This window comes from Artemia franciscana, chromosome 5 (genome assembly GCF_032884065.1).
Source record: "Artemia franciscana chromosome 5, ASM3288406v1, whole genome shotgun sequence".
NCBI lineage: Eukaryota > Metazoa > Arthropoda > Branchiopoda > Anostraca > Artemiidae > Artemia > Artemia franciscana.
Genome location: NC_088867.1, coordinates 20,022,758 through 20,042,432, shown reverse-complemented (window position 1 = coordinate 20,042,432; position 19,675 = coordinate 20,022,758). Strand labels below are relative to the sequence as shown.

The window sequence follows — 19,675 nt, the reverse complement described above, 5'->3', positions numbered from 1 at the left end:
GAAAACTACCCATGGGTTACTCTTGTGAAGGGTAGTTGCCACCAGACCCACCTTGTGGCATTTTATGCATGCGCAAAGCTTCCAAAAACATTGGAAGATCTATGCAGGACGATTTATAATCATTTTGCAAACAGTGCAAAACGAGTTAGCGCTTTTGGAGCGATCCAGGACTTTTGCAACATGGACCAGCTGAAAATTCTTGCACCTGGACAAACGAGATGGCTCTCAGTTCATGCGTGTGTAAGAAGGATTCTTCAGCTTTGGAAACTCCTGAAGCTTCATTTCAGTAATTTGGCATTTGAAGGACTTTCGTATGGAAATGAGCTTACGAGCATTACAAAACCTGCTTTGAAAGTTATGATAACGTTTATGGAGTATATTTTTGACTATTAACAGATTTAATAAGATGTTCCAGCAGATACCCCACTATTTCATGTTTTGAAAGAAGAGACAGTGAATCTTGTAAAAACTTTGTCGTGAAGTTTCATGACCGACAAGTGCGTCCAAGAAAAAGGAGTGAACGTGGCGGAAAAAATTACCAAGTTGACTAGTGACGCGGAAACTAGTTATCAGCCAGACAACGAAAAGAAAAAGTTAAAAGTCGAGACTAAAAAATGTAATCGTTATCTCGCGAGTTTTATAAAGAGGCTAATGTTCAGAAGCGGGAGAGATTTAGTTTTGACGATGATATGTATGAGATGGTCAGTTTTATCGAACCCGACAACACTAAGTCACTAAACCCACCTACCCTTGTCCTATATCTAAGACGTTAATCGTTGCCAAGGTGGTTGAGAAGAGCCGTTGACAAAGAGTGGCGGGAACATTCAGAGAGTTTCAAAGACGATGAAAAAAGTGACTATGACAGCCGTGGATTACTGGAAAGCGACTTTGAGTGCGAGGGACCATTGTGGAAACAAACGGTTTCAGAATCAAGCAAAGTTTGTATAATACTTGTTCTCCTTGCCATTTCGAACATAACTTCAGAAAGACTGCTCAGCTTACTCAAGGAAGTAAAGACAGACAGAAGAAATTGTTTATTAAAGAAGAAATTTGTTGTTAAATAAAGAACTCAGAACTCAGACGAAACTTGGAATGAAACGAGTCGGAGTTACCGCAGACACAATGACGGTTGACCAGTTCCTCAGAAAGAGGGTTAGAGTAGTAGTAGTGTCTGCCAGCGCCACTGAGTTACTACGTGATCAGAGTGGAATGTTCACACAAAAAGTCATGCGATAGAAACAGATTAGCTGCGAACATTTTCGTCGTTTGTGTCGAGTTTTATCTCCTTCGCGATGGCCTTTCTTGTTCATTTTTCAGAGCAAAACACTGTTTTCCCTTTCCATTTAAACCCTTCGTTTTCTTCGTTTTTCTACCTTGATTATAACAATAATAGCGAAATGACGGATTATTTCAGTTTTTAATTTAATTAATTAGTCCACAGTACAATACAAAAAAAAAACATAAGGACAGAACGAAAAACGGATGATGAAACTCCGTTTTGCTTCACGCCAGTTAACTAAGAGTGCGTTCTTACTGCTATTCGTAGGTTGGTCTTAAACCGTTTTACAGCCGTTTGAAACAGCGATGGGAAGTGGATGACCGAAGTGTGCAGATATTCCTTTGTTTTTAATAAATCTTATGCAACATACGTATTTGAAAGTTGTGCTGATTTTGTACTCTTTTGCAGTTATATGAATATCAACGAGCTGCGATTTTCGCGTTTTCCCTTTATCATTTTGAATAACTGTTTGGGAATGATAGTAAATAAAAGGTATATCAACTTAATTCAGATTCAATAGTTAAAGGCTGAGTGTGTGGAATTTGTCCAAATTTTCTGTCACCGTCCTAAACTTAGCGGCCCGTAACGAAGAAAACGTCTTGATTAAACAAATTTAAAGACTGAATGAAGTACTAGTATTTTGAAATCAAATACATTGTTTCAAAATGAAATGTAATATTAAATACTGTAGTTTCAAAATCAAATAGATTTCGTTATTTTTAGAGCTTCTAGCTGCTTTCCTTTGTCAAGTTTGATAGAATTGTTCGAGGAAATCCTGTTGTTCTTTCCGGGGTCACATCCGGCAACTGTAGATCTGCTCTCCAAACTTTTAGAATGCGGTGCTTTGTTCGCAAATCGCTCTAGCACCTCCAAAAATATAACTCAAAATAAAAAACATTCTTACTGAAAATTCTACCGAATCTTGAGAGCCATCTACCGATTTTCTACCGAAAATTACGAAGGTTTTACAGATTGATTGACAAGAAAACTGGAATCACTAATTTGATCCAGCAATATCCAAAAATTTACAGTATGAAGTACATTTCTAAGGTCTATGAAAATTGACGTTCGTAAATATATGTGTCAATGTAATACTCACACAATCAACCGTATGCATAAAATAAAATAAAACACTTACATGAGAAATAAATGATACAAAAAGACCATTTCATCCGAGTCAACTTCTATCACAAAACGGACTGAATTACATATTGTATTTATATTGCTGATTTAAGGAGAGTTGGGCTGAATAAGGGTTGAGTCAAATATAGTTGGGTTAAAGGGGTGTTGAGTTGTATTAGGGTTGAGTTAAATGAAGGTTGTATTACACAGGAGTTGCGTTGAATAGGGATTCAGTTAAACAGGGGTAACGATACAGGGGGGTTGAATTAAACGGGGGTAATGTTGCAGGGGGTAGAGTTAAACAGGGTAACCATACAGGAGGTTGAATGAAATAGATTGAATTGCACAGGAGTTTAGTTGCGAGGGGGTTTAGTTGAATGGGTCAGAGTTGACCGAGGGTTCGGCTAAGTTGGTTAGTTTGAATGGGGGAGTTGAAAAACGTTTAGTTGCAAGAGAACAATTTATTTTTAAATTTTATTCTTTCCTGTAAAAGTAATTAATAATTTTTGTTTAAGTTATGAGAAATAAAAAAAAACTGCTAAAATTATTTATAATTTTCAGTAGGCAGCAAAGAGCACTTAACCCATTGGAGATTTGAGGTGTTTTAGGTTTGACTTATTATATGAATTTATTAATGACGGCTTTAGGTTTAAATGCCACTCTTTACTTTTCTCTGAAACATTTTTTTCGAAAAGTTTTATGTAAAAAATATAAAATAGTACGCCTTGTAATATCCATATGGATTTTCGCTCTTTTAAGCAATTAAAAAATAATGAAAATACTTCAGCACTCTAGTACTGAAAACATCTTTGTGTTTATATACTTTTCATATATCACGCGATAGTTTTTAAGAAGTGGCTTAATAATTTTTTTTCGAGAGTAGATAAATGCTTTACAAAAAGCGTTTATCGGTGGCGCGACAGAGCTTCCATTCATAATAAAAATGGGCTATCTTGAAACAAAAGGTCACATCTCACGTCCCAATAGAACAAAAACAAAGCTCCCAGGAATAAATATTTTAATTTGAGCAAGAAACATCTGAAAAACTTGCTTGGTTACTGATAAAAAGGTTTTTAAAAGAAACTAAAATAATGCCAGGTCGACAACTAAACTGCCTTTGTTAGCAACTACTGCTTGTGTGTGAGCATATGTGTGAACCACAAATCAATGAGGAAATTTTTCAACTTTCTAAGTTGTTCTGGAGAAAAAGACAGAAGTTTTGTTTGGGTACGAGAACCTCAAACTTTGTTCTTGACTTCCACCGCCTTTGCTCAATAGAATCAAGTTCGGTTATTATCAGGTGTTCAAATCACTTCTCGATTTAGACAGAAACACTCCCAGAATGAGATTAGAATTGTCCCACCAAATTGAGATTATCTAAAATAAACAGGACCACAGTAGCTCACCTATCCTTAAGTCAATTTATTTTGACAGATATCAAAGATTTATTTTACTAATTTGCCCGTTTCCATCCCGGAACTTAATATTAGCCGCAAAGGAGTCCCCTTTGTTTGTCTGATTATCTCAAATGAGGAAGTATTTCTAATTTATGGAGGACTTGGACCCTACTTAGACACTTAAACAAAGAAACACACCATAACATAAGTTGATCGTTTGTTACGGTGATGTCAGCAAAAATTAGAATAAAAAACCATTAGTATGGATGGCTTGATTATAAGCAGGAGCCACTACTCAAATTCTTAATTTTATGGGCACCAAAGAGCGGAGACTGACTAAAAAAATTACAAAGAAATATTAAATGATACTCATTCCTCGCAACAGCAGGGATAGAACCTTAGCCCTAGCAGTATCCAAGCATGGCTCGAACCACTACACTGTTGCAAGGTACTCCGTTAGAATATTCAAAAATTTAGTGAAATTGATCAGAGAGATAAGTAGCTCTGAGAGCTCTGAGAGAAAGTGACATCATAGCCCATAGAGGTAACTGTCACCTCGACCATTTTGTCACTCTGCATTTCCAAATTAAAAATAACCCAATGCTGCACAAGTCTAGAATTGGGTCAATTAAGAAAGAAACATCTTAAGAAAACAATTCTTACTTCATAAGACGCAGAGAAGTTGTAATTAACACATTTTGAAGGCACTCCCCCTACACTTTAGACCCCAGATCACAGAGGGGGTAAATATGAAGTTACCATATGTTTTGCTATCGCTGAATAAAAGGGTCACTTTAAAGTACGTGGTACAACTAATCATGTGAGGTAGCCTCCTAGAGGTACGGTCTCAATCATCCCCTCACCTCTTATAAAGTAACTAAATCTCTACAAATATAGCTCGTGAATAAAGGCCAACCGGGGAAATTTTAGAAGCGCAATAGCTTGTTTTTTTTTCCGAAAACTTAACAATGAATTTTAAACATTTTACAGAAATATTCCTTGTTTACAGGTTTTACGTAAATCTGTTAAATCAAGGGGGACACTGGTGCACGTCCCAATGAATAGGATTTCCCTGTTTTGAAGTAGCTATGGGACTTGATCAGAGGTAGCCAACTCAAATGGTTTTTTGGGCACTTTGAAAGTACATGATAGCTCTGCATCCGTTTATAAATATATAGCAACAGATTAGATTTAGATCCACTCTAGACATTATTTGGAATGAAACATAATTACTATTTATTAATGTGTTTTCTATTATTGTTACATGAAAACATAAATAATATAATAATTATGATACTAAAGGCGCATTGTAAATAAACAGTGACAAAATGAAAAATAAAGAAAACGTGAATATAAAATAAATTTATAAATGAAATGGTAGGTAAAGAAAACATTTATCTTAAAAGTGTAGTATCTATTTCTCCTCTCTTTCGCTTAACTTTCTGCGTAAAATTTCTCAGGTTGGAAAATTTACCTTTTTGTATGGTGTTTTAAAAATAGTTTTTTATTTTGGTTTCAAAAACGAGTTTGGGTTAGCTTTTAAATGTATAGATATAAAAATAACATTACTTTTAACAAAATACCGCCACTACTACTACTAACAACTCATGGCAGCACCAAGCCACCTGAGGCCAGCACAGCTACGCAAACTCACTCTCCATTTAGCAAAGTAAGTATATTTTTCTTTTATATAGTTCAGGTTCAGCGGCATCAATTCATGAGAATATCAAAATTTTAATCTCAGGGAGGGGGCAATTATGCGTCCCTCTTCCCACCCCTGACTTAGTTAAGAAAGTCCCATGTCCTTATACCATCAATGAAGCTAGGGTGCCATGTATAGGCTATATATATTCAATTTAGGGGTAATACATTTTTACTGAATTGATCTCTTAAGGTTATAATATAACTTTATCAAGCTCTGAAATTATTTTGATAGGCCCATAAATCAAATTTCCCGAATCACCACAAGGCATATACGCAAGATTTTAGTCTGGATATGGCGTGCATTTAGGAGTGAGATACACCTTCATAAAATTGGAATTATATGGAAAATAGTGGATATTGGAGGGAAAATCGAAGAATATCAATATTTTTGGAGGGAAACAAGCCTGAGCTTTACTTTCTCACACGCCTCATCAACGATTAATAAATCAATCTTTTTTATTGGTAAACCAGGTAATGAAGAGAGTAAGCAATTATTAATCCAGTGACACTTGATATATCAATCCAACAACAGAATAGGATCTTCTAGCCTTTACGCTTATCAAGGATGGGAAGTGGAGGGGAAAATTGACCCCTAGTGTTTGAAAATATCTTTCCCTTTGCATCTTCGCTTAATTGAAAATACTCTTGCCCCTTACCCCCTATATTTCAGAGAATTAGCACCACTGACACCTTGTAGGTTTTATTGATAGAAGCTCACACTTTTTGCTTTTTTTACAGATTGAACTATTATATTTTGCAGATTTGGCAAAAAAAATGAAATGAATTTCGGTACAACTAAAACTAAAAAAAAATACACATAAACCGGGGTAATATCGATTTTTAGTGCTTATCATCGCTTGTTAACCAATACTCCCCACACCTTGCCCAAAGGTCGATAAAGCTATAAACACTATTCTTAGCCTTTGTTCTACGAGCATAAAATCAACTAAAAGTTCTTTTACGAAAGAGATTTTTTTTATAATGTCATTCTTTTCACCAAGCGATGCTCAGTCCCTTTATAATAATAATTTAAATAAACAAAATTCACAAAAGAGCTGTGATAAGTTAGTTTGTGTTTCCTATGAACAAGAGCAAATTCCTGAAGTTTAATATTCGCCATTCCCCTCTTCTGCAACTTAAACATTTTCTTTCTTAAAGGAGGTTAGTCAACGTGACAAATCTAGTCCCTGTTATCTAAGGGAAAAAAATGGAAATAAGAAAATTATGAAGGTACTTATCTCCACGCTAAACTAACAAGTTCCTTCATTCAACAATATAAGCAATAATAAAAATATTTTTTTCAAGTTCCTATAAATACTTCACAAGTCATCAAGGCTGCAATAATTAGAAAAATGAGATGTTGGGGGAAAAGGAGAAAAGGGAGAAATTGCAAAGGTGATTATGGCCATTCCCCCTCCCCCTCCACTCCAACAATTCTTTCTCTGAGACAAATGAATGATAGGAAAAAAGAATTATACCAAACTACCACTAAAAATGAACTTTTACGACCTGTGTCCACAAACAAGGTTTTTGTCCATCTGTGGCCTACTGGTTTCAAAGGGATTCAAGTATTGGTGCCAGGAATCTACACTATTTTTGAGGTCTCCAATATTCGAGGCAAAAAAGTATGAGCACTATTGCTACCCCGGCTCGGATTGGGTCACGCGACCAGAAACCATATCAGAATGGTAAAGCCTTCAAAGGGTTTCAAATATTGGTGCCAGGAATCTACAGTATTTTTGAGGTCTCCAATATTCGAGGCATAAAAGTCTGAGCACTGTTGCTACCCCAGTTCTGATTGGGTCACGCGACCAGAAACCATATCAGAATGGTAAAGCCTTCAAAGGGTTTCAAATATTGGTGCCAGGAATCTACAGTATTTTTGAGGTCTCCAACATTCGAGGCAAAAAAGTCGGAGCACAATCGCGACCCCGGCTCTGGTTGTGTCACACGACCAGAAACAATATCAGAATGATAAAGCATAGGCATATATCTGATATTTACTTCAAGACTACTACTACGAGAGAGGTAAATAAAAAAAAAAAACTTCTGAACAAGGAGCGGAAAAATAATACGGCACACTCTTAGAGATTGTTTGGTACTTATATGTTATATAATACACATTCGAGAACTTGTATCACGAACATGAGACAAAACCCGGTTTTCACGGTGTTTATACCAGACATTTATCTTTGGCTCGGTGGGAAACTACACAGTAGCTATATTTCAATCAAATATTTAGTCGGTATTTTGGTTAAATTAAATTTGTTAAGATTACGTGTTTAATATAATGGGCTCTTGCCGGCCCCCTTCCGTAATTCTCTGTTATAATTTTCATAATCTATTTTTTTTAATTCATTAGCATTCACCAAACTTCACTTCTCGGATGTGTATTATATAAAACACAAGTACCGATTGTTTTTTGGGTGGGCCAATATTTAAAAAAAATAATTATATGATAATTTGAATACAAAACGCCCAGAAATTGGAGAAACTCTGTTTTTTGCTGTTTTTTGGGGGGAGCCACCCAGGTAGGTTCCAGTCATTGCCAATACAGCTATTGAAAACTATTAAAATAAAATCGACGAAACATTAAGCATTCAAGAATGAAGTTACAAAATAAATTACCTGTCCAGCAGTATCACATATCTGAAGGCGAACTGGTTCGTTCTCGACATTTACAATAACTGAAAAAATAGAAGTTATCAGATACCGAAAAAACTCAAGATTATTCTTTAAAACTAAAACTCTGACTTTTACAACATTAATAACAACAAAATGCCAAAATCTGAGTGAGTTACATCGAATTAAAGAGCCCTATTTTGTCAGTCTCGCCATTTTCAATGTTTTCATTAGCAATTGTTCTCTTGCATTGTAGTCCATCCGAGGGGAGGAGCTTAGGAAGAGAATTTTGAATCCATCAAAGAGATGAGAATTAAGAATTACAACAATCCCGAATCTGAAATAGACAAGCAAGCAAGATCGTAGCCAGGTGGGTTACTGGGTTTGGACCACCCTCCCCCGAAATTGAGTTCGACTAAAAAAAAACGTAACAAATAAACAAATAGATTTTTATGAGTTTTAAGTTTTTTTAGCACCCTAGGAACGAAATACCCCCCCCCGAACGAAAATCCTAGATTTGCCCTTGCAAGCAAATAAGCATACACCCACATTACAAAAATAAAATGGTGACTGAGTAGTATATTAGAACAGAGTGGTGCACGGTCCGAAAAATCTAAAACAGGATATCGATTTCTACTTTAGACAGAAAGTTCCGCTTTCTATCACCTGAAAAATAGCTCACCCAACTTCCTATTCAAAATCCTGAACAACACCTGTCTACCCCAATGTTTCCTGAAGCGCGTAACGAAATAAGAGGGTCGAGGATAGCAAAGAAGCCTAAATGCCGGAAGTTGGGATGATTTCACCCGAACTTTCAGTGTCTTAAACTACGGTAATGCTATAATAGATATGTAACCCCATAATTCAGGTTCGATTAAGAACAGGTAGAACAGCTTTAAAAGTGAAATAAAAATCAACGTAGAGAATGTTTTGGTGCTTGGCATTATCTAGAACACATTCAAGAAGTGAAGTTAGGTTAATCATAATGACACATACCAAAATATGATGAAAATATAATACTTTAGTAACAAACTTATGGAAACTACAACAAAGAATTATGGAAAGCAGGCCTCCCAGAATTTATTATATTAAATACCTAACCACCACCACTATACATTAAATACTTAATTAAGATATACGTACAACGCAGTTTATTACACAAAGAATAAGCTAATTACAATCGAATGTGAGAGAAACACCAGTTTCCTCAGATCAAACAAAACAAACTTCTCTAGTGCGTTCTGGATAATACGCAAGTATCAATGTTCTATGTACTATATCAATTTTACTGGTATGCTAAATCCGTTACCCCTTCAATCCAAAGAACGAGTTGAGGCCATATTAGTTTGAGGTTATGATGCCGCATGGAATATAGTTTGTTTTGACGAAGAATAATTTGAATAGGAGGAGCGTTACGATTTTCCAGACGTCGTCAATTGATACTGCAGAAGAAATTGCCCCCTAAACTTTTGGTGGGAAATGTATTTTGATATGAGATAGTGAAAATGTCAAACCGGATTTAATGCCTTATTCCAACTAAAATAGCATCCATCAGTTTAACTGTTTTTAAAGAAAACACGGGGTTCTCCATGGTATATATTCCATAGGTACCATAAGTATTCGCGTATTCGATCCGTACATCTTGAATCAATATGATTAGAACATAACTGTCAAGATTGAACAAATAAACAGCTGGATGATAGAATAAGAAAATTAGAAACTACCGATAAAAATGTAGCCTTAATTGTGCTAAACGCATCTTAAAATCCAAACTTAGCTTTTAGTCTCTCTCTCTCTCTCTAACACTCAGGCACGCACACATACACCAGCAAATATCATTCGACAAAATTTTTGCATTTATATTTGCTAAAATGACAATTTTCTTAGCCTGTTCTAGATTTCCCAGTACAAGTATCTTAAATATTTACTTAATTGGCTTACATGAGATGCATAAGCAGCCATGGATGGCATAACAAGCGTGAAAAATCCATTCATGGCTATTAGTTTTGGTTTTCAACAGTTCGTGCTAACGAACTGTAAGAAAGGATCGACACAACTCAATAGTAACCGAAACTCTAGAAACAGATTGTTGATACGAATAAATACATTAAAAGAATCAAATTTTGACGCTAATCCAAAGTATAAAAAAATCAATGAGTTTAATCTTGTCCATCAAAAGTTACGAGCCTGAGAAAATTTGCTCAGTTTTTTAAAAAAGGGGAGAAATACTCCCAAAACATCAAGTGATCTCAATGAATTCAGCATATTAGAGAACCCTACTGAAGAGGTTTCAAGCTCCTGCATACAAAAATGTTGAATCAAACAGTTCGTGGTAACGAACTGTAGTAAGGAGCGACCCGGCTCAATAGTAAACGAAACTCTAAAAAACGGAATTTTGATGCTAAAATATACATTAAAAGAATCAAATTTTCATGCTGATTTTAGATATATAAGTTTCATCAAATTTAGTCTTTGTCATCAAAAGTTACGAGCCTGAAACAATTTGCCTTATTTTAGAAAATAGGGGAAAACACCCCCTAAAAGTAGCAGAATCTTAACGAAAATCACACCATCGCATTCGGAGTATCAGAAAACCCGGTAGCAAAATTCTACAAAGCTCCTATCAACAAAAATGTGGAATTTCGTATTTTTTGCCAGAAGACAAATCACGGCTGCGTGTTTATTTATTTTTATTTTTTTTTCCAGGGGTCATCGTATCGACCAAGTGGTCCTAGGATGTCGCAAGAGGGCTCATTCTAACGGAAATGAAAAGTTCTAGTGCCCGTTTTAAGTGACCAAAAAAATAAGAGGGCACCTAGGCCCCCTCCCACGCTCATTTTTTCTCCAAAGTCAACAGATCAAAATTTTGAGATAGCCATTTTGTTCCACATAGTCAAAAACCATAATAACTATGTCTTTGGGAATGACTTACTCCCCCACAGTCCCTGGGGGAGGGGCTGCAAGTTACAAACTTCGACCAGTGTTTATTTATTATATTTAGTTTACCTATTGTTGCTAAAAAGAGGGATATATTAACAGGATAAGCTTGTTTTGGTGTTACTTGGTTGTTTTACATTTGCTGTTTTTTTTTTCTTTCATAGGCATGTATTTTGGGGGTGATACGGCACGGGGATGCCATGGATATTCTGTGGTAGCCACAACACTTGGCTGGGTAGAGAATTTAAAGTGGCGAAACCCTATATAGGCCAGTGTATTCTCCTGATGAGCCCTTGTGTTGGGTTGTTGCCTCTGAATTATTTGTCTTTATTATTTTTTCTATTGTTTGGTATGTGACGACTTATACTTATTGACGACATGACTGCCTGTCCATTGATTATTCTTTATGGTTGATTGTGTATGGCTATGCTGTTTGACCTATGTGTTTGTATGGATTAGTAGGGTTAAGGCCTCATTCAAGTGCTGGTCTATATTAATCACTAATTTAGGAAAACAGTCTTCCTTTTCTCCTTCTGTCTCTCTTTTTTTTTGTGCTGTTGCATTGGTGATTTCTCTTTTCATGATATTATTCCAGGTTGGATCCAGTGCTGGTGGAGAAAATTTTTTTAGTTTTCTCCCCGACAGACCTTTACCCTGGTCCAGGTTTTTCACCTGATATTGTTAATTATTGGTGAGATGGCACTTATGCAAATTTCATGTTCTTTCATGTTTTTGTTAATGTATTTATTGACCTATTGACCTTGGCATGTTTTTTGGACTTTGATTTGGATGTTGGTTTGTTTTGGATTTATTTTCAATAACTTTTTATGCAACAAAACACAAACATTAGCCTCGGAACTCGGAACGATTTTTTGAAAGTTAGTAAGTGTAAGAGTCGTTGTTTTCTTTGCCAAGATCATTTTGTCCCACGGACTTTTGTTAAGAGTACATTGTATAATAAAAATTTTGCATGCAAGTTACGTGGTAATGTTAATTGTAGAACAACCAATGTAATTTACCTATTAGAATGTAATAAATGCTGCCTACAATATGTGGGGGAAACAACTAATAATATATATAAAAGATTTTCTGGACATAAGGCAACAGTTAATAACGAAAAAACTAATAACTATCTAGTTCAACATTGTAATAATGGTAAATGTTCCATATCTGATATAACTGTCACAATTTTAGAAAATTTAGAATTAGAAAATTTAAATAAAGAAGAGAAGAATAATAGACTACGTAAACAGGAGGATTTCTGGATCCATACTCTTGGTACAGCTTATCCTTTTGGGCTAAATGATCGTGTAGCAAAATATGGTGACATGTCTCATGTTGTTGTTAAATTTATTGATGGTTTTATGGACCATCCTTCTTTTACTTGTCCTACTAAACGTAAAAAACGATCGAGAGGACATAGGAAAAATAATAGAAAAAATGAATTAGATGTACATATGCTTTCTATAGATCTATGCCAGCTACTTGAATCTAGGGGTATGATTTCTGTAATAAAATGTCTAAATAATTTATCCAAGAGGAATTTAATCAAACTTTTCTGGATTGTTAAGAATAATACAGCTCTTGATTATAATTTTAAAGTAATATGTGATAAAATTTGCATTCTAACTAAAATGAAATTTATTTCAAAAAAGAAAAAGTTCGATAAGATTAGTAATAAGGATAACAGATTATATTTACCTATTAATTTTACTTGTAAGCAGATTGAAGATATTAATTTATCAGAAATTTTAAATCGGCGGCATGTGAAACAGGCCCTTCCTAGTAATTTGAATTATAATGATAGTCCAGTTTTAACTTATAAATTTTCAAAAACTATTGGGCAAATTATTTTTAATTATAATTTAATACTAAAAAGATTAGATAGTGATATAAATTGGAAACCGGTTTGTAATTGTAAGCAACATGGCCCATTTGTAAATCCTACTTACAAACATGTTATAACAGGGGACTTGTCAATAATAAAGCAAGATGACCTTCAAATTATAATGAATAAAGGGGCTAATTTCCGTCTTTCTCATCATCTGAAACCATCGAGTGTTCTTGATGGCTTGGAAAATGATTTTGATTTATTTATTGATAAGTGGTGTAAGAAAGAGAATAAAAATAAAGAGAGTTTTCAAGGTTGGAAGAATTTAATTATTAGTAGAATAAGAAATAAAATATATTCTAACTTAAAAAATAGTAACACTAAATCATTATTTTATAATGCGAAGATTAAACAAGCAATTGCTAATCTAAAGAATGAATTTGTAATTGTGCCAGTGGATAAAGCTAATAATAATTTTGCCATAATTTGTCAGAAGCTATATTGTGATATCTTAAAAAGGGAGTTATGCACAACTAATGTTTACGAAAAGGTAAATATAGAGGATGAGAATTTAATTGAAAAGAATGAAGAAATACTTTTTAAAAATTTTAATATTAAAATAAATGACAATGATAAAAAGTTCCCTTTCCTATATTGGACTGTAAAATTTCATACGAATCCCCCTAAACCACGGTTTATTGCTGGAGCAGCTAAATGTCCAACCCGCATTGCTGCTACTGACCTCTCTTTAATTTTAAAGGAAATTGTAAAAAAAAAACTTAAAAATTATTGTTCTGGTATTAAAAAATTTTCGAATTTTAATCCATATTGGAGCGTTAATAATTCACTGCAGGTGATAGATTCTTTAACAATGGTTTCAGCTAAAAGAATTGAGTCTTTCGATTTTGCGACAATGTATACTAATTTATCACTTAATGTAGTGTTTGATAATTTAAAAACTGTTATCAAGAAATCTTTCCTCTTATCTAGTAAAAGGTTCTTAAAAATAGACACTTATAATAAAAAAGCTATATGGACAAATTGCTTTAATACTACAGTTAACTTGAGATGTTACAGCTTGGATATGATTTTTGAGTTATTAGAATTTGTTTTATACAATACTTATATAAGATTTGGTGGTGATTTGTACAAGCAAATTGTGGGAATTCCCATGGGGGGGAATGCCAGCCCATTTATAGCTGACTTGTTTTTAAGTCAACTAGAATATAAATATATGATGGATAAGAATAATCCAATTAATTTAAAACATGTTTTGTCAAATAATAAAAGATATTTAGATGATATTTTGGTCTTAAATTGTAAGGATTTCATTGATATTTCTAAAAATATATATGCATCACAGCTTATTCTTGAACCTAGTCATGGCGCTGGTCATGAAGATCATTTCTTAGATTTAAATATTAATATTTGCGATAATAATAAATTAAGTTTTGAAATGTATAATAAAACGGATGATTTTAATTTTGAAGTGATTAGTTTCCCATTCCCTGAAAGTAATATACACTCAAATATCACATATTCAGCGTTTTTCTCACAGTTACTTCGTTATGCAAGGATTTGTAGTAATTATATTGATTTTAAAAATAGATGTAAAATCTTAAGCCAAAAATTGATATCAAGAGGTTTTTCTGCAAATAAATTAACTTGGCAATTTAAATAATTTAGTTTTCATTATAAAAAACTTTTAAATAAATATCAAAAGAATTATCTAGAAACACTTAAAGAAATTTTCAACTAATTTCGGAGGTTCGAGAAATGTTGTTGCAGCGCCATTTATTTTGAATTGTGTTTCTAATTGAGCAGATTTTTTTTTAAATTAGCCACATGGTAAAGATGAATTCTATAATTGTTTAGTTTATTCAGGTTTTTTGCAATGTGTTAATATTTGTGATTTGGTAAAATTTATTATATTTAGTTTACCTATTGTTGCTAAAAAGAGGGATATATTAACAGGATAAGCTTGTTTTGGTGTTACTTGGTTGTTTTACATTTGCTTTCTTTTCTTTCATAGGCATGTATTTTGGGGGTGATACCTGACACGGGGATGCCATGGATATTCTGTGGTAGCCACAACACTTGGCTGGGTAGAGAATTTAAAGTGGCGATACCCTATATAGGCCAGTGTATTCTCCTGATGTGCCCTTGTGTTGGGTTTTTGCCTCTGAATTATTTATCTTTATTATTTTTCTATTGTTTGGTAAATGACGACTTATACTTATTGACGACATGACTGCCTGTCCATGGATTATTCTTTATGGTTGATTGTGTATGGCTATGCTGTTTGACCTATGTGATTGTATGGATGAGTAGGGTTAAGGCCTCATTCAAGTGCTGGTCTATATTAATCACTAATTTAGGAAAACAGTCTTCCTTTTCTCCTTCTGTCTCTCTCTTTTTTTTCTTTTTTTTGCGCTCTTGCATTGGTGATTTCTCTTTTCATGATATAGTAATGGTTACTGAGAAGTGTACTGACGTTTTCAGGGGTATGTTTAATAATGGTTATTGGGAAGTGTACAGTTGTTTTCAGGGGATTTTTTTTGGTTTTGGGGGTGGAGTTGAGGGGAGGGTTTATGTGGGAGGATTTTTCCTTGGAGAAATATGTCATGGGGGAACAGAAATTCAATGAAAAGGGCGCAGGATTTTCTAAAATTACTATTAAAAAACAATGAAAAAATAAACATGGAAAAGTTTTTTCAGTTGTAAGTAAAGAGTAGCAATGAAACTCAAAACGAACAGAGATTATTACGCATATGAGGGGTTCTAAAAATACTTTAGCATAAAGAGCGAGGTATTTAGGAGGAGATAAATACCTCGCTCTTTATGCTATAGTATTTTTAGTAATTTCAACTATTTATTCTACGGCCTCTCTGATTCAGGGATCATTCTTAAAGAATTGGGACAAAACTTACGATTTAGTGTAAAGAACGAGGTATTAACGAGGGTACAAACCCCCTCATATACATAATAAAAAATAAAGAATATAAAAGTTTGTTATGTAAGTTAATTCTTAAGTTACGTATATTTTTTACTAATAAAAAAATTCGTTAAAAATTAAAATCTATAGTTGCCTTTTTATGTAACCAAAAAATTGCATGGCAACTAGGCCTTCTTCTCCATCCCTTATTACTCAAAATCGTCTGATCAAAACTAAGGGAAAGCCATTTAGCCAAAAAAGGAATTAATATGCAAATTTCATTTTAAGAATTTATGTATGGAGAGCCAAAATCAAACATGCATTAATTCAAAAACGTTCAGAAATTCCATATAAAAAACTAGTTTTTTTAACTGAAAGTAAGGAGCGACATTAAAACTTAAAACGAACAGAAATTACTCCGTATATGAAATGGGTTGTCCCTTCTGCAATCCCTCGCTCTTTACGCTAAAGATGGACTCTTTGCCACAATTTTGCTTTTCAAAACAATTAAAAGCTTTAGCGTAAAGAGGAAGGGATTGTGGAGGGGACAACCCATTTCATATACGGAGTAATTTCTGTTCGCTTGGAAGTTTTAATGTCGCTCCTTACTTTCAGTTAAAAAAACTAGTTTTTTTAATGTAATTTGCCTAAAGAAAGACCACGGATGTGTTTTTTTTGTGTTTTCCCCGGGGCTGATCGTATAGAACCAATGACCGTAGAAGATCAGGGGGAGCTCATAGGATTAGAAATCAGAAGTTCTAGTTACCTCTTTTAATGACCAAAAAGATAGGAGGGAACTAGCCCCCCTCCCACACCTTTTTTCCTCCTAAGTCGTCCGATAAAATTTTGAGATAGCCATTTTGTTTGGCATAGTTGAAAGGTTCAATAATTATGCCTTTGGGGATAATATACCCCCCCAGACCTACCGAGGAAAGGGTTGTAAGTTAAAAAAACTACCCATTGTTTACGTATAATATTTTTCAGCGAAGATAGAATTGTCTGGAAGGAATTTTACGAGGGGAGGGGGGTATTTTATATGGGATGACCTTTCCATGGAGGAGTTGTCCGCGAGGGGAGGGAAATCTTCACGAAGGGAGAGTCTAATTTACTTGCATTATTTGAAGAACGATCAGAAATTAAAAAAAAAACAATGTTATTCAATGAAAGTAAGGAACAACATTAAACAAACAGAAATCCTTCCGTATATGAAGGGGTCACACCCTCCTCGATACCTCGCTCTTTACGCTAAAGTTTAACTATTTGTCCCAATGTCTTAAGAACGACTCCTGAAACATAAGGGCCGCTTAATTAGAATAAGAAGTTGTCTTTTTTAGTGCTGAAAAACTTTAGCATGAACAGCAAGGTATTGAGAAGAGGGGCAATTCCTTCGTACACGGAATAATTCTTTTCTTTTTTTATTTTTATTATGATCCTTACTTTCAACTATAAAAACTTTTTTATTTAGTTAGTATGATAGGATTTTAGTTTTAGTATGAGTATCGTTATAGTATATTGAGTTTTAGTAGTCTCATGAGGATCGAGAAATTTCTTCTTTTCTATTGTTGATGTTTTGCCAAAGAAAAACTACGAGGTTCGAAAAACATTTAGTTTTCAGTAAAACACAAATGACACTCGAGCCTTTCAGAGAGCGTAAGAGAGGGAGATGGAAGGTAGTACCACTATTATTTGTTATCGCGTTCTTTATATATTATGACAAATAAAAAAACATCACAGCTCAAAATACAAATCGTTTTCAGTAAAGCACAACTGAGGCTCTAGCTCTTAAGAGGGTTTAGCAGACGACATCTCCTCTCTTATTTATGGTAATTTGCTGTTTGTCGCAAGTTTGACGGAATTATTCCTTTCAATTTCTATTCATTCAAGGTTTCATATAGTTATCCATAGTAATTGTTCATTTGTCCGTTAGTTATCCATAATAAATGTTATTGTTCATTTTAATTTCTGTTCGTTTAAAGTTATATTTATTCATTGATTTTAATTTATGCTCGTTTTAAGCTTGAATCAAACAGTTCGTGGTAACGAACTGTAGTAAGGAGCGACCCGGCTAAATAGTAAACGAAACTCTAAAAAACGGAATTTTGATACTAAAAGATACATCAAAAGAATCGGATTTTCATGCTGATTTTGAATATATAAGTTTTATCAAATTTAGTTCTTTGTCATCAAATGTTACGAGCCTGAGAAAATTTGCCTTATTTTGGAAAATATGGGGAAACACCCCTAAGAGTCATATTATCTTAACCACAATCACACCATCGTATTCAGCGTATCAGAGAATCCTATAGCAAAATTTTAAGCTCCAATCTACAAAAATGTGGAATTTCGTATTTTTTGCCAGAAGACAGATCACGGGTGCGTGTTTGTTTGTTTTGTTTTTTTCAGTGGTCATCGTATCGACCAAGTGGTCCTAGAATGTCGCAAGAGGGCTCATTCTAACTGAAATTAAAAGTTCTAGTGCCCTTTTTAAGTGACCCAAAAAATTGGAGGGCAACTAGGCCCCCTCCCACTCTCATTTTTTTTTCCAAAGTCAACGTATCCAAAATTTTCAGATAGCCATTTTGTTCAACATAGTTGAAAATCTTAATAAATATGTCTTTGGGATGACTTACTCCCCGACAGTCCCCGGGGAGGGGATGCACGTTACAAACTTAGACCAGTGTTTATATACAGTAATGGTTATTGGAAAGTGTACAAACGTTTTTCAGGGGGATTATTTTGGCTTGGGGGGTTGAGGGGAGGGGGCATTGTGGGGCGATCTTTTTTTGGAGGAATATGTCGTGGGGGAAGAGAAATTCAATGAAGGGGGCGCAGGATTTTCTAGCATTATTACAAAAAAAATGAAAAAATAGATATGAAAAAGTTTTTTCCAACTAAAAGTAAGGAGCAGCATTAAAACTTAAAACGAACAGAGATTATTACGCATATGAGGGTTTCATCTCCTCCTAAATACCTCGCTCTTTACGCTAAAGCATTTTTAGTAATTTCAACTATTTATTTTACGGCCTTTCTGATTCAGGGGTCATTCTTAAAGAGTTGGGACAAAATTTAAGTTTTAGTGTAAAGAGTGAGGTATTAACAAGGGGACAGACCCCCTGATATACATAATAAAAATATAAGTATATAAAAGTTCGTTAGGTAAGTTAATTCTTAAGTTACGTATATTTTTTTCTAACAAAAACGTTCGTTAAAAATTAAAGGTTCTAGTTGCCTTTTCAAGTAACCCAAAAATTGGAGGGCAATTAGGCCTCCTCCCCCACCCCTTTTTTCTCAAAATCGTCTGATCAAAACTAAGAGAAAGCCATTTAGCCAAAAAAAGAATTAATATGCAAATTTCATTTTAATAATTTATGTGCGGAGAGCCAAAATCAAACATGCATTAATTCAAAAACGTTCAGAAATTAAACAAAAAAAATAGTTTTTGTAACTGAAAGTAAGGAGCCATATTAAAACTTAAAACGAACAGAAATTACTCCGCGTATGAAAGGAGCTGCTCCCTTCTCAACGCCCCGCTCTTTACGCTAAAGTTTCTTTACTGTTTAATAAAGTAGAATCGAGAGAAAGAGTCAAACTCTTTCTCTCATTTTTTCTCAAAGGAACCTCTTTGTCCAGACAAAGAAGGAAAACTGTTCGTGGTCATCCCAAAGGAAATGTAAATACATTTCTTGAAAAAAAAGAGATTTTTTAGACACTACACGTCTTTCATTTGGACCCTTCTTTAAGTCGTCTCTCTGCTGAACGGTCACAGCAGTATGAATTGACGAATACAACTTCCTCGTTGAAAACATATTTGAGTGGAATACGGCCAAATCAGAGGCTGCGCTCTACTG

At 34.3% G+C, this 19,675-nt stretch overlaps 1 protein-coding gene across 3 annotated transcripts in view; it reads right to left on the bottom strand.

Annotated features, from left to right (window-relative positions):
- Positions 1 to 19,675, bottom strand: part of LOC136027075 (cell division control protein 42 homolog) — a 68,928-nt gene that overhangs the window by 28,711 nt on the left and 20,542 nt on the right. For all 3 annotated transcript variants that reach the window (XM_065704013.1, XM_065704015.1, XM_065704014.1), the window contains one exon: positions 8,131 to 8,189. In XM_065704013.1, coding sequence (XP_065560085.1) covers positions 8,131 to 8,189 — 59 coding nt within the window. The remainder of the gene's footprint in view (positions 1 to 8,130; positions 8,190 to 19,675) is intronic.